This window comes from Epinephelus lanceolatus, chromosome 16 (assembly GCF_041903045.1).
Source record: "Epinephelus lanceolatus isolate andai-2023 chromosome 16, ASM4190304v1, whole genome shotgun sequence".
Classification (NCBI taxonomy): Eukaryota; Metazoa; Chordata; class Actinopteri; order Perciformes; family Serranidae; genus Epinephelus; species Epinephelus lanceolatus.
Window position 1 is genome coordinate 9,952,669 of NC_135749.1, and position 14,820 is coordinate 9,967,488.

General features: G+C 40.3%; 1 protein-coding gene across 4 annotated transcripts in view; it reads right to left on the minus strand.

Moving 5' to 3' along the window:
• phf14 (PHD finger protein 14) overlaps positions 1 to 14,820 on the minus strand; it is a 104,186-nt gene that overhangs the window by 53,449 nt on the left and 35,917 nt on the right. For 2 of the 4 annotated variants that reach the window (XM_033637092.2, XM_078175498.1), the window contains exons 12-16: positions 14,090 to 14,196; positions 13,630 to 13,761; positions 10,308 to 10,458; positions 2,346 to 2,408; positions 820 to 941 (exon numbers count right to left, since the gene is read on the minus strand). In XM_033637092.2, the coding sequence (XP_033492983.1) occupies positions 820 to 941; positions 2,346 to 2,408; positions 10,308 to 10,458; positions 13,630 to 13,761; positions 14,090 to 14,196 (575 nt within the window). Of the gene's footprint in view, positions 1 to 819; positions 942 to 2,345; positions 2,409 to 10,295; positions 10,459 to 13,629; positions 13,762 to 14,089; positions 14,197 to 14,820 lie in introns of all 4 variants that reach the window. The other 2 variants (XM_033637091.2, XM_033637093.2) reach the window with 1 other exon arrangement.

Genomic DNA, 14,820 nt, shown 5'->3' on the forward strand with positions numbered 1-14,820 from the left:
ACAATTAGAGCGATATGTTCTGGGAAATGAACTCTTCAAGATACAATTATCAATTGCTGGCTCATTTTTGTACAGCAGGTGACCTTCCGGTCTGGCTGTCATGGCACACAGTCATTGCCGGAGTAGCTACGCACTGCCACATGGGAGCTTGCTCTGACGTGGAAACCATCATGCATCAATCCGCCGGCCAAGACCGTTTATGGAAACATTCTATGGAGAAATGTCCTAGCATCTTATGAGAGGGAAGTTGCTGCATATAGGAGATAATATCTTGTACAATAATATCTCCTGTGCAGGAGATAAACTTAGGTTTTGGCCAACATTGCGTGCATTTTTTTCTGTGTTGCCTCCCAGGGCTTCTGTAGAATACTGGTCATAATAGAATGGAGAAATGTTTTATGTAAGAGATTCATCACATGACGATGTTCTGACAAGACGCCTGCTGTGATCCACCTTTTTATTTTCTCACAGAATTCCAATGTCAAAGAGAAATCCTGGTTATTAGATGCCTGACACCTGAAATCCCAGGAAAGGAGCAGAATAAATTGTGCTATTCATTACGCCTTAATGAACTGTGCAAATGTATGTGGCAGGTCAATACAGGGGGCCTATGGAGAAGATACCCTTGGCCCCCTCATTCTGCAGAGCCCAGGCGGCCGGAGCCTAATGAAGACTGAACTTTAATCATCAGGAGGATATGGCTGCCTCACGAGACCCCTAACACACACACACACGCACACACACAGAGCATGTCTAATAACCCCACCCCCTCTGCTTCCTCTCTGAGCTACACACACACATACACACACATTCCCTCACCTCACAAGGTTTTCATTGTCGCCTGGTCCTTTGCAGGTTGTACACTCAGTCCTCGTGTCATCAGCTTTGGGTTTTTTCTGCATTGCAGACTGGCGTTGTCGGCGTTCCCGAGGCAGTGGTTCCTATGGAAACACGGCTGATTAGAATCAAGCGCTGTATGGGCACTTGTTGGTCGTTGGGATGTTAAAAAGGAATGTATTGTTAAACTGGGGCGAGATGGGGAATACACAAGAGCAACATTTTTTGAGTACAACTGAAGTGACTTTGAGGATTAAACCAATGTGGATTCTTCACAGGTGACATTTCTGGACTTAGAGTTGTGTAAAATATGGGACTGTAGCGTCTTTCTCATCTTTTACATGCTCTAAGTTTTTCTTTCTCGGAAAAAAAATCCCAATAAGACCTGTCCCAGTATGTGAAACGTCAGTTAAAGGCTTAAAAGGAATTGTTCAACTTGTGATTTTATTCTGAGAGAGAGATGAAAAGAGCAACATTTATGTCATATCTGGAGTCAGGATGTGGAGACCCAAGTTTAGCATTAAGACAGATAGCATGACTCTGTTCAAAAGGTTATCAAATCTCTGCACTTCACAAATTAACAATTTGTATCTCATGTGTTCCACCTCTACAAAAAGATAAGGGTAAAAACATCAATTTATGGTTTTAGTTTGAGTTATTTGTTGAAAATACTTCCTGAGTACGTCTCAGGCTAGAGACTATACACCTTGCCAGATACAGACAAAGAGTACAAGTTTTGGTTTTGGTCTCTGAAAGGAGCAAGATGGTGCCAAACAACAACAACAAAAGGAAGTTCACAAAATGTTGAATTATTTCTTCCCACTCCAGCACATCAGCAGTGAAATAGTAAAAGTATTTCTCAGATAAAACTACCAAACATTTGCTTTGTATATCTTCATAAAAAGTGACAAAAATGTCATTTTATTCCATTAATGTTACACTAGCTGCTGGCTGGAAAAAGTGAGACATTACTTTGAATTCTGGAAACTTCTGATGGGCATATCCTATTGTTTTTTGTTTTTTTCTTAACGATTAACAAATGAATCATAATGAATATTGAGAATTAATGAATTAAATGATTTAAAGAAAATTAGTGGTAACTCTCCTGCTGACTGAACGAAATATTCTCAAATCCATTTATTACCACAGAGTTGTAAAAATAAATGGATCTCTTGATTGTTTTTTCTATTAGAAGTTTATTCTTGCCAGCGTGATCAAGCCTCCTACCATCCATATAAATTCTAGACTTAAATCCACACTGTGAGGAGGGTGAGCATGGAGATGTCAGCGGCAGATGAAATCCATTAAGTGATAATTTAATTTTAATAAAATCAACAATACTGGCAAATATAAAAAAAAGTTGATACAGGACTCACTAAAACAAGTTAAGGGGTCAAAATAGTAAATATCAGTGAAGGCTAAGAGCAAAGCTGAATTTAAATATGTCATTAGCATGTAAACTAGAACAACAGTAACAGTTTTTTTTGGAGCAGAATGAAGTGACAAACCTCAATTTTATCTTCTCTGTCTTCACAGATGGGAACCCTCTTCCTCTTCTGCCCTCTGGTTCTCTGCAGAACAGAAACACCTGACTTTTAAGCTGTGATCAAAAACACAATGCACGTTTTCAGTCAACTTTCCTCTGAGAGGCTCAACAACTTCTTGAGATCAGAACAACAGTGTCATTTCCTGCCTTTAAAGTTTCAGTTTGATTTTTTTACTCACTAACATCTTTGTTAGTTAAATGACTGAAAACACAATTTTCTGCCACTAAAACAGTTCTGCTTATTTCACATGAAAGATGTATGCGTATTTATTTTTATCCTTGCTTTTCTCACTGGTTTGAAATTAATCATGGCATCGATGGAAGAAGGCGATGTCGTGTATTTTCCCCACCGATCCCAATTTGACATTTAAATAAGAGTCTGAGAATTTTATTAACTAAAGACACCCAAAACCAAATCTACTTCTTTGCACAGGGGGACTCATCCCAATCAATTAATAGATGGGAAAAGGCGAAAGGAATTTTGTCCACAAGAACAGTTATAGAACAACTGAGACCCCCTTTACACTTCGAATTAAATGGGTCTCGTATCCAGATCTAGATGTGATTTAACCTAGTAACATTTTTCCCTAATGTTAATATGTGTCTTCAGTCCAGCTCAAACAACAACATGTATCTCCTCTCATTTTTGCAGGTCCAAAAAACAAAACAACAACAAAAATGTATGGACTTTTTCTTGCTTATCAAAGCAGGGGAAGAAGCTGTCTTCCCAAAGTGGAATGCCAAAAAGGAAAGCAGATGGAAACCAGTATCATGCAGCTGCTTTTATTTCAGCTGTGGTCAGTGCCGCCACTGTCCAGAGGACGATCTGGATGTGGGAACGCAATCAAGACCTGGCAACCTTTATGGACCAAGACTGGTTATCAAGCTTTTTATATCTACAAGTGTTCCTGCTGCTTTCTGGCTTGCTAACTGGTTAATGGCTGCTACTCTGCTGGTTTGAATCAGTCACATGCTTGTTGTTGTACGTGGATTCAAAATGCAATTGCATTTACACTTGTGTTCAATGCGTCCCTGACCATCTCTCGCATGTTGATCATATTGCATTTGTCCCTCATGTGTTTCAGGTGCTTTTAAACTTGTTTCAAGCTCTATCCGATTGCAATCTGGTCACCCAAAATGCATTTAAATGTAAGGTGTAAAGAGGGTTCGAAACACGGTACAGATGTAGCTTGGATTGGGAGGGGGCTGAGTGGATCGATTTAAGTGCCCTCTCTGTATCCTAAGCACTAATCTTTTCATTTCAGTACAACATGAGTCACAGCAATACTGGCTACCCACTTCCTGGACTAGTCATGCTGTGGCAGTAAATGTGACTGCTGAACATGCCAGGACACCAATCTATTTTCTATGGAAGCTAAACGAGGCCGGATGAACGTCGAGCAACATTCCCATCTACTACACAGGTCTGAAGTGTGCCTTCGCCTCGCAGGAGACTGAGCAGAGCATGAAAGGAAAGAAAAATCAAACATCCCCTTCTTGTTGCTAGCAAGTGAGCGTTGGAGCTGCTGGGGAGGCTTTAAAAGGGGAAGAAAAATCGACAACATATTTAAACAGATTGTGAAAACAATCCCATCTGTCGCCTTTGGCTCGCCACCACTCACCAGATGGAGCACTTATCATTAAGAATGCTAACTGCAAGAATGCTGCCAATTGGCTTCTACAGACCTTCACTATTTCTCCTGCGACTACACCACCAAACAATGGCCTGACATTATTTAGTTATATCTGCATAGTGTCTGAAAAGTAATCTATAAGGCCAGGCAGAGCAGGGGTGCAGTTCAGTAGCTGGTTCAGCTAAAAAACACTCAGCCGTACAGCACTGCTAATCTCAGGCTCTGCTCAGGTGAGGAAATTAAAACTGCAGGCAGTTTATAAGTCCCAGGCAAAATCAATCTTTTAATTAAGTACATCAGTGCATCTTTAACAACCATGAATCATTTCACACAGGATTAGAGAAATTAACAGAGCATAGGAAGTGGTAGTAACTAGATATATTAACTTAATTCTCATAATTTCCAACTGATTAATGGCATATGTTCATATTGGAGGTTTTAATGTTAGCACTGCGGTGGTAGCAGGCAGCAGTAAATCATGTCCCATTAGGAGCAGCATTTTATTACCGCCTTCAGTTAGCTTCTGGACCCTGAATTCCCCTTTAAACTTCCCCTTAATTAGCTTTAAGGATCGAAAATGGCTATATCATTACATCAAATAAATACAGAGCACTTTCTGGCGTATTATTTTTAATAACATATAACTACAGTGGAAGTAATCAGGATCTTTTTGGCAGACTGAAAGAATCCAAAAAGGCAAGGTGTAAACAACCCCTTAGATAATGACTGAAACTAGCGCTTAACATCATTAAGGCTACTAACAACGCATGATGCAAGACTCTGGTGTTACTCCAGTGCTCTCTCTGTTTGAAGAAAAATTCTGATGTTGGGAGCACCAAGCATCACGTAGGTGTAGGGGAGTGGGGATTTTACCTGCCATAATGTCTCCATCTCTGCAGCCGGTGGTTGCTGCCAGCTTCACTGTGTGTATTGAGTTTTGCCGAGTGATGATGCAGTTGGTTACGGAGGGTTTGGAAGCATATATGCTTTAGTAACTGTTATTGAATTAATTACCAGATCATTTTAACAACAGGATGTATTGATTTATTTTAATACACTTTAATGTAAAAACACACAGTGTTGCTCTGCTGTGTCACCTTGCCTCTAGTACAATGAGGTATTCATTTTTATCATATTTAAACAGATTCTGCTTATTTTTTACACAGTTTACACAGTTTTTACCTGTTGGAGGCTGTGGAGCTGCGCACAGATGGGTCAAATAGAGTTGCACAAAAATAGAGTTGAGCAATGGGAGCATGCCGTGGCTGACCTATCGTGCCATACCTGTGTTCCATATCATTTGGCGGTAACTGTCAAGTAGAGCTGTACCATATCATCTCATTCAAGATAATACCAGTATATTTTTTAATATCATATGAAAAATTCATATCGTAATACTTGCGATATTTCGGCTTGTTGACATATTGATGTCACACTGTTACCCACGACAACAAGCATGGCTGAAAGTGAAATTATTATTGACTCCACGGTGGTTCCAAAAAGAGGAGCAGCTTCAGTAGTGTGGAATAAACTGTGGCGTCCTGAATGTTTTATGAACCGGACTTCTCAGACTCTTTTAGTGACTTACCACTCAGAGGGAACTCATTCAGCGGCTCCTCTGGCAGCAGCACAGTGTCTCTCCCTCTCCTCTCTCATTGTGCGCACAAGGGAGTCGGTGTTGTCAAGTGATTTTGTCATAAATGGTAATGTAAACCTATGTGACACTAACGGCTCAAAAAAAAAAAAAAAATTGCATAATGTAGTTCTGATGTCATAACAGCCTGTCAGAGGTTACAGTGTGATGATTAGAGGAGAAATGGCAGAACATTAAGGTCCAGGTGGGGAAATTTTTTTTTCTTAATTTATATATACAGTATATAGATCCCAGTGGACATTTTTTGTATTTAGGAGCTGTTTAAATGTGTAATTTGTGGTAGATTTTATTTTGTTGAACTGTTAATATTGTAACAGAATCTGAATCTCACTCTGAGTTACTGTTGTTCACAAACTAAAGAAATGAGAGATCATTTTTCTTTAATTTTTAATATTTGAAGGCAAACTGTAAAACTGTATCACTTATTTTGTTGCAATTCTATTTTCTTACATTAATAATAAAAAAATATTTTTACTAATTTGTCATATCATGAAGAATATCGCTATCACAAATATACCCTGAAATATCGTGGTATTATTTTATATCGCCCACCCCCACTTTTTCTGACATAACTACCATTTGCCCCTGAATTGGCTCAAATATAGGCCAACTGCATGTTCACGCACTGTAGGTGGCTGCTGTAAATGGAATGGGTTCCACAAATGTTAACCTTGTTCCTTCTCCTTCCCTTTTTTCTAACGTCCATGACATAGTCACTACATGCCTTAGCTAGGCATGCCATATCCCATTATTTGCAGAGTAAGTTAGGCGACTCATATATGAGATGATTTGGCATGTAAGTGGTACTACAGCTGTCAAAAAGGTTTAAAAAACTTTGATTTAAATTGTTTTTTGCCCATAATAAACAGCATTATGTGCATATCTGTGTATGTATGGACAGGAGAGAACGTCGATGTGTTCGTATGAAAGATGAAGATTATTAGGCAAGATGTAAAGTAATAACAAGTGTCTTTTTTCATATAATTTCTCAGTAGATTTTTATTAACAACGAACATGGACTGCATGGTCAGAGATACCACTGTCACTAGGATGTTTAAGTTGCACTACACCTGTCAGCTGTATGATCGCACAGCTCCATCTACTGCTAGCTCACCTGGCACCACCGAGCTAGCTAACGTCACAGCTCAGTCGAGGAGGATGGCATTAATGTTCACGTCTCCAGCTGTCACAAGCACGAGCCTCTTGTCCATGAGTAGATGCACGCTTCACTATAGTGGGTGTCGTTTGGTAAAAAGAGAATGGTTCCTACATGAAGCTGCTCACAAAAAGGTCTGTGGATTATCTTGAGTAACCAGGTCATGATTTATGGAAAGAGACTGCTTATGAGTTTTTTAAATGTACCATCTAGTTCCACTATATCTGAAGAGAAGAATATTTAAGAGGGTCTCTGTCTTAAGCAGGGCTGTGTAAAATCAGGCAGTGTGCTATGGAGCATTAACTTTACAGCTGCGACATTATGTACATGCTAAATAAAATTCCGCTCACAGGTTGACTTTAAAAGGTTTTCCTCCAGTAGGCAGCATCCACTACAGGCTATGAATAACAGCCACAAGACTCTCAGCTTCATCAAGGTGGTGCTGGGCCACGGTAGCCCTTTTGGCCAAATGTAAATGTGCACGCTCTTTCCTGACATGCAAACTCAACGACACACACACAGACACACACACACACAGACACACACCCCAGTCTCAGAGGCCAGTAGGAGGTTGATTAGCCAGTCCTGATAAATTGAAATATGGCTTTAGAGAAGTGCCAGTGCTTGGGTGCCCTGGTAAAAGCATTAAAAATGCAAAGCAGGGCCCTTTTAGCGTCTGCCATTGCATGCCTTGCATTTGAAGATAAATGCTGCACTGAAGTGCCTCGCCCGAGTGGCTGTGGCTGCGAGAAAAATCAGAAATCTGCTTAATCCCTGAGAGCTCCAGCAGGGTCCTCGGCACATGTCTGGGCCCAGGGTTTCCAAACCTGAACAGAAAAACACATTAACCCAGACTGCCACTGTGCTCCGACACTCGGCTATTTCCCCTCTAAGACAGATAGAGTGCAGAGAGTGGAGAAGTAGCCGAGACACTCCTCCTTTTCTTTGTTCATTTCTCTATTTGTAACAGAGACTGTAGTCAGGAGCAGCTTCGGTGGAATTGACTCTGCTGTGAGCATCCACAGCCACAAGAGGAAAGTTCCCCTGAGTCTCAGGTGAGTGGCACTGGGTCACATATTGACAGTGGAAAAAACAAAAGGGAAGTAAAAGACAGCCCCAGCCACCCTCCACACCACCAAGCTGTCAGATATCAATCTGGAGTGTTTCTTGAGGGAGCGGGGAGGCTGCTCTGTATCGCAGGATCAGAGCATGGTCGGTACAGATAAGTAGGATCCAGTGAGGGATGGTGAGAGGGTTCTGTTCCCTCTCACAGCTGACACAAAATGTTACACTACGAGCTGACACAGTCCACATACTGTTGCGCTTTTATAGACAAAGAAAAAGAGGTGGTGAAAAAAGCTAGAAGGTTTATGGCAACACTGTCGTGACCTACACAGCCTTAAAACTCTCGACCTGCATGAAGATCGACTTCTGTCATTGGTGCTTAACATCTGAACATTAATCTTGGGCGTTAATGAAACAATACACACATCTATTGTTTATTAGTTGTCTCATCATCATGCTTTACCAAGTCATATGTTAGGGTTATCCAATCCTGAACTGGAATAATGTTTTTTCTGTAGGCCAATCCGAATTTAACCTTGCCTGGTTCCCTCGCCAAAAAGCCAATGGGTTTTTTTCCACTGGATTTTGGATTACTGCAGTTGAAAGTAAAAAGCTTATGTTATGCTATAAACGAACCACACTATGCAACCTCACAAGCAAGGTATTTACTGACATATTTTATGTCGTAGAACAAAACTTGAATATCTCTTAAGCTTGTGTCGACAGCAGACCTTATTTCAGGCATCTAACAAAAAAGTCATAAAAGCAATTACCAACTTCACAACAAGGGAATTGGAAGTGTAAAAATAGTAACTAATTTCCACATTTTAAGACGCATTCCTGCCCTAATCTATTCTATGATAAAATAACATGAGAAAAAAACTAAAGGCGTCTTGTATCTAATGTTGAATTAATATTACTCAGTAGGGTGCCATTAAACTCAGTTTAAGAATGTTTAGCTACGTCTGCTAAATTATATAAATTATGATTATCCATGACCACTGAATACTGGAAGGAAGTGGATTTCAAACCATGGAAAATTCAATGTAAGTATACATTTAACACAACATACGTTCCTTAGACCTTAGATAGACACATTGTAAGACATGCATGTGCAGCTTTTGGCATCGGCTTCCTTATTTTGGATACTGTCTGTTATTTTTGTGTCTTGTCTGTGTGTTTTTGGGCATTAATCTGTTTTTATAAAACTACATCTTTGTGTTTGTGATTTAAAAGACGACAATTAAAAGACAGAATATAAAACAATTATAGCTAGTTCTGGACAAATAACTGTTTTCCCATGCTATTAGCACTGATGCTAATAATTCTGACAATCAAGTGCTTTTAAAAAAGATTAATATTTCATGCTTATTTTGTTCACAATGTCTAGAGAGTGCCCTACAAGAGACTAAAATTTGGTTGTGCTATTGATGTTCTCATTTTATTTATTGTTTGATTTTAGTTAGTGCGTTCATGGGTGATAAAAATGTAGCCTTTAACTGCTACTAAGTTTGGACTGTATCTTGTATTTATGCTAATTTTTCTAGAGATTTTATCTTAATGACCATCAAGTGCACACTTCATTAATTTTTTTCATAACACCACTCCACCATAGAACCTCCACATCACTTTGTACAGTGGATGCAGACAATCAGTGCTTTGACTCTGCTCTTTCTGATGCTCTGATGCTTTGTTACCTCACTGAGCTGCAGGCGGAGATTTTAGCAGTTTCTGCTTCCTCATATTTCTATTGGCCTTTTCTAGCTTTTAAATTACTTTTAAAACTAAAACACCGTCTAGAGACAATGTCTCTGCAGGGCAGTGGACCATTTTCATAAATCACTTTTAAAGGCTCGCTTTATTCACAAAAAACTGTAAGGGCTTCTGGAGTGTGTGATTGCACTAAAGTCCTTTCAGTTACAGATGTTTATACTCTGCTCACAGGAACACGTTATCATCTTGAGCAACTCTCTGATAACCTTAAGGTAAGTATGAATTTTGAAAAGGTCAACCCTTTCTCATTCTGGCTTTCATTTACATTTTTTTGTTTCTGTTGGTCATCACGGCTCTCAGTCAACTAGCAAAGACATCCAGTTACGTATGTATAATTAGCAGTTTGTCTCCGCCCACTGCTAATTCTACCTTCTCTAGCTTCTCAGCCCGATCATAGAAAAATATTGTTGTGCGTATAAAAACTGTGTTCAATTCTTGTCATTTGTGTATATGGCGATGGCTGCTGCTAGCTTGCTTTTGATGTTAGCTCTATTGAAACCTGTCATTTTAACTGCATGCATTACACTGTTCAGCACACAAACTTTGTATTATTCCTGCAGTATCAATAGCAATTCTTTAAAATACACTTCTACTGATCACAATATAAAATTCCAGTGTGTCGATACACACCGTGCCTCTCACTTGATGTTTCTTGGGCTCCGGCGACATCTCCTGTGGGATGAATTTGATCGGTCCTTTGATCTGCCTCCTGGACCTCTTGGTGCCGTCGGGTAGCGTCTCCATGGCGATATCGGCCTCATCGCTGCTGGCCTGGTCACACTCGGAGCATTGCCTGAGGAGAAGGGAGAGAGCTCCTCTCACTGAACTGTATCGATTTTATTATCATAGACCCAAATCTTTACTGTAAGAAAAAAGGCTTTCATAGTTTCAACTGAAAGGAGAAAAATATAAGCAACACAAGAGGGCTGAATAAAAAATATATAGAGAGGGATATGTTTGATTTATTTCTGATTAAAAAAAAAAAAATGTTCTTGTAAATTCCAATGTGGCAAAAACACATCCCCATTTACAGACAAGAGGAGTTTGACACTCAGTGAAGAGAAATCCTCAGCTTCTGGAATTGTTTCAGCATTTGAAAAAGTCCTTATCACAAGTCCTCGACAACACACAATCCCATTAGATGCTACTGATATTAACTGCGTCAGGTCAAAGTTAGACCTGAGACGGGTTCAGCTTCCAAAAACAAGCAGCTTTTGCCTCCACTGCATGTTGTACAAAAGCCCTGGAGTCTCTCTGGCTTCCTATGTGCACAACTGTGTAATTAGTGAGGACTCTGCGTTCGCACACTTTTATCATTCAAATGGTTTCTAATTTTCACCCAATAAAGCAAAAGAGCTTCATGCTTAAAATGAATGCTAAATGAATTACTCCAGTCACGGACAGATTGTGTTAGACAAACACAAACACGTCCTGTGTTGTAACAACAGCTGAATCTCTGCAATTCTTTCATTTACCAGAGAAAAAGGAAAAAGCTTCATTTTTTTTTCATCAAGCATGCAGCAAATATCTCAGAACTATCATATGTGAAAAAACAGATGCACTAAATCTCCTCTCTAGATAAGCAACTGCAGTAGTTGAGAGAAGAGACTGTGACATTTCCACCATCTTCGCATCCGTCATCTGATAATCCTGCTGCCACAGACTGGCCTCAAATGCCAGAACTAATATGAATAAACAAACTCTGGATCTGAATGTGTTAGTGCTCGCAGCAGGCAGAGAATGAATATGAGAAGGAATCCTGTTCATTCACATTATGAAGGTGTTTTATGAGGTCACTGTCAAGTAGGACTGTCATAAGTATTGATTTTTCTTTACGTATTAGTTCTCTGATTATGAAAAAATGGATAAGCAGTTTGCTGCACAGTTCATACTGTGATGGCCCTACAGAGTCCTCAAACTTACCCATCTCTCACAATTTGATTTTCCAAGTGGAGCTATTATGCTGCCTGTGGTTCTGGAAGTAAAATTCCCACTGATCATTCCCACAGACAATGTTGTGTGTCTCACAGTTGGAGCACCTATACATCTTGTTTCAGCATTGAACTCTCCCAGTTAAATCACTGGTACAAAAGATAAATAATTGGTTAAACTTGTTATTTGATAAAAGGTAACAGACAAAAGCCTGTGTACATAAAAACTTTGGGAAAGACAATAATTATGGCTCCGAAGGTCCATTTCAGGAAGAAACCTCCAATCACAGAGCTTCAAATTCTGTTACAGGTGCCACTAACGCCAAGCAAAACACAATCTGCTTTTCTTGGAAGAATTCTGAGACTATGGCGCCATATTTTGTTCTCAACTGCACCAATGAAGCATATCTGAATTTTCAGCTTTTCTGATTCACGCCTGTGGCTAGCTTCTTCTACATATCAATGGCAGTCGAGGCTCATGTTTATTGTAGTACATAGACCTGCGCACCACAGCAAACTGACAGAAACAAAACTGCTTTCTCAGAAATTAAGTTGAAATACTTACATTACATTACATTGACGTAGCTGACGTGGTACAATGAGGACACTCACAGCACATAGGAGCAGAAATCATCCAAACTTGGTGAAGTACTTCTCATCCAAATATTATAAAGGTTTAAAATTATGTAAAATTAAGGGCGAACACTGTGACAATGTTGTTTAGGTAATGTGACCCCAGATTCACAGAGTATCGTGTAGCCGTAGCTGTCGCTATTTCAGTGTGTTTATGTTCATGAAAGTTAATTGGTCAACCAAATATTTTGGTCACCAAAAAAACTCTTGCTTAGCATTTGGTTGTACTTAAGTACTATTCAGACAGGATTAGTTTTACATAGGGATGTGGACTAATGTCAGTTTACCACAGGATGTCTGTAATATAAATGTCCGACTCGCACGGGACAAGAAAACTCTGTAATTCCACCAGAGATGGGAGTGGTAACTCAGTTTGCGCCCTGGCGTCACCTCCCTGTCGGCATGTGTGTGCTACGTTGCTTCCTGTAAGCATCAGCTGAAGAATAATAATAATTAATGATTAGCCTAATATGAAATATTGCCCATGATCAGGATTGTGTGTACACAACGATTAGCAATATGGATTTATATTAGGCCTACCTAACACAACCAGAAGTCTTGTGGCTCTGAAAAGTGCTTTCTTCTCAACCTTTCTGATTGGTCTCCCAGACATGGCGCGTTCGGACGGGACTAAAATCCCTGGTAAAAATTACTTTACTCCACCTCTCCACGTTAAACAAATCCTGCCAGAATAGGGCTTTACAATGAGGACGCTCACAGCACGTAGGAGTAGACATCACCCAAATTTGGTTAACTACTCCTTGGATGTTTAAATATTGCAAAGGTTTAAAATTATGCAAAATTAAGGGCGGGGCTGCTCTGCAAGTCTTGTCCAAACACGGTCACTTCTGGCACCAAAAAACAAGATGGCGAACGCCAAAATCCCAAACTCGAAAATGGGAGTCCATAAAGAAATGGGTGACGTCACTGTGGCTACGCCCATATTTAATACAGTCTTTGTTTTACTGCAGCTGCATATGTTCAGTTACTGACAGAAAAAAGATACATTCAGTGGCCTCTACCTGTCTTGTTCCTCTCATACCATCATACTGAGTCATGTTATGAGGCACAGTGCCATGTATAGTGGAACCTCTGCAGCCAGCAGGCGGTCAGGATTGAAAGTAGCACACTGAATTACAGGTATTCCTCCTGAGAAAGCTTGAACTGTGTAACCTTTCCTAACGGCCCTAAGGCAGTCTGAGTTTCTGCCTGTTTGTCAGGCTTACAGTGATTTTGTGGCCTGTATGAGTCCAGACAATATACCTTGTTGTAACTTCTCAGCCACTGACATTAATTTACTCTCCTTTGTTTTCAGTGGAGAGCTTTATGGTTCCATAGTTTCAGTATGTGTCCTTACAGCTCCCAGCTCCCCACCCCCCACATGTCTCCGTGTCTCTCACCAGTAGCTGTTCTTGGTCTTCTTGGGCATGCGTGTTAATGGCGGCTCCAGGCAGCCCAGGTGGTAGTAGAGCTTACAGGTGTCACACAGCACCAGCAGATGTTGGTCCTGGTTCTTCTTACAGATGCCACAGCTGCAGGAAAACATATGAAAGACAACTTACTGGTGATTTTGGAATGAGAAACAGCTGAAGCACATTGGTTAGTTACATAATTCAGTGGTGTCTGAGAAACTGTGTGACAGAGACACTTTCTATGTTTTCTCTTACAATATACAGAAGAATTTTACAGCAGATGTAAACTTACACACTCATTCCCAAATAGTCTTAAAACAGTGATGGACGTCTGCAATACAACATAATCAACACAACAGCACCCTGGTTTCTCTATCTTTATCATTTAACTCCATCTTTAATCCATCCTAATCTTTCCTCAGCATCTCTCAGGGCACTGAGTGTTCACCTGTAGAGGATTGCTGGCAGGCTGGATGACTTCCCTGGTGTTCCTCCCTCCTTCTTGCTGGGCTTCCTCTCCTTTGGGGCTTTCAGAACAGCTGGGGTGTTTAGTTTCTGAAAAAAAAAAAAAAGGTGCATAAATGTTTCAGCTATGAGCAGCAACATGTCTTACCAAAAGAACATGACTCTGTCCCAACCTACACCCGTACCCTTAATCCAGCTGTAAGACAGTTTTTACAGGGATCGATTCCTTCTGTAGGAAGTAGCTTTCATTACAACCGTAACACAAAAGATGGTAGAGCTAATAATAATAATAATGTGCTTTCTTTCCCCCTTGGGTAAATCTGTCTGTTGTTATATATATTTAACACAGACACACACACACACACACACACACACAGGCACATGCATCAAATGCAGAGAGATGTTAGAATGACTGATTGCCACAGCAGTTAGGGGTTTGGTTCCTTACGGTATGTTCAAACCAACAGCGACCAGTGCTTCCAAAATGGCGGAAGTCATTAATTTTCAATGAGAGCCCAGCATCTTGAGCGACCTGGTCGTCAGCCGCGCATCTTGGGCGACTAAAGCGACCGGAGGGGAGTTAAAACTCGTTTAACTTTATGGTAATGAGCTCTGATGCGGTTCGGCGACAACCAATCAGAATGCTGACCTGCTTTGATGAAGCAGGTCCCAGAGAACAAGCTATGTAACTTTGGTTCCTACAGCACACTTGTT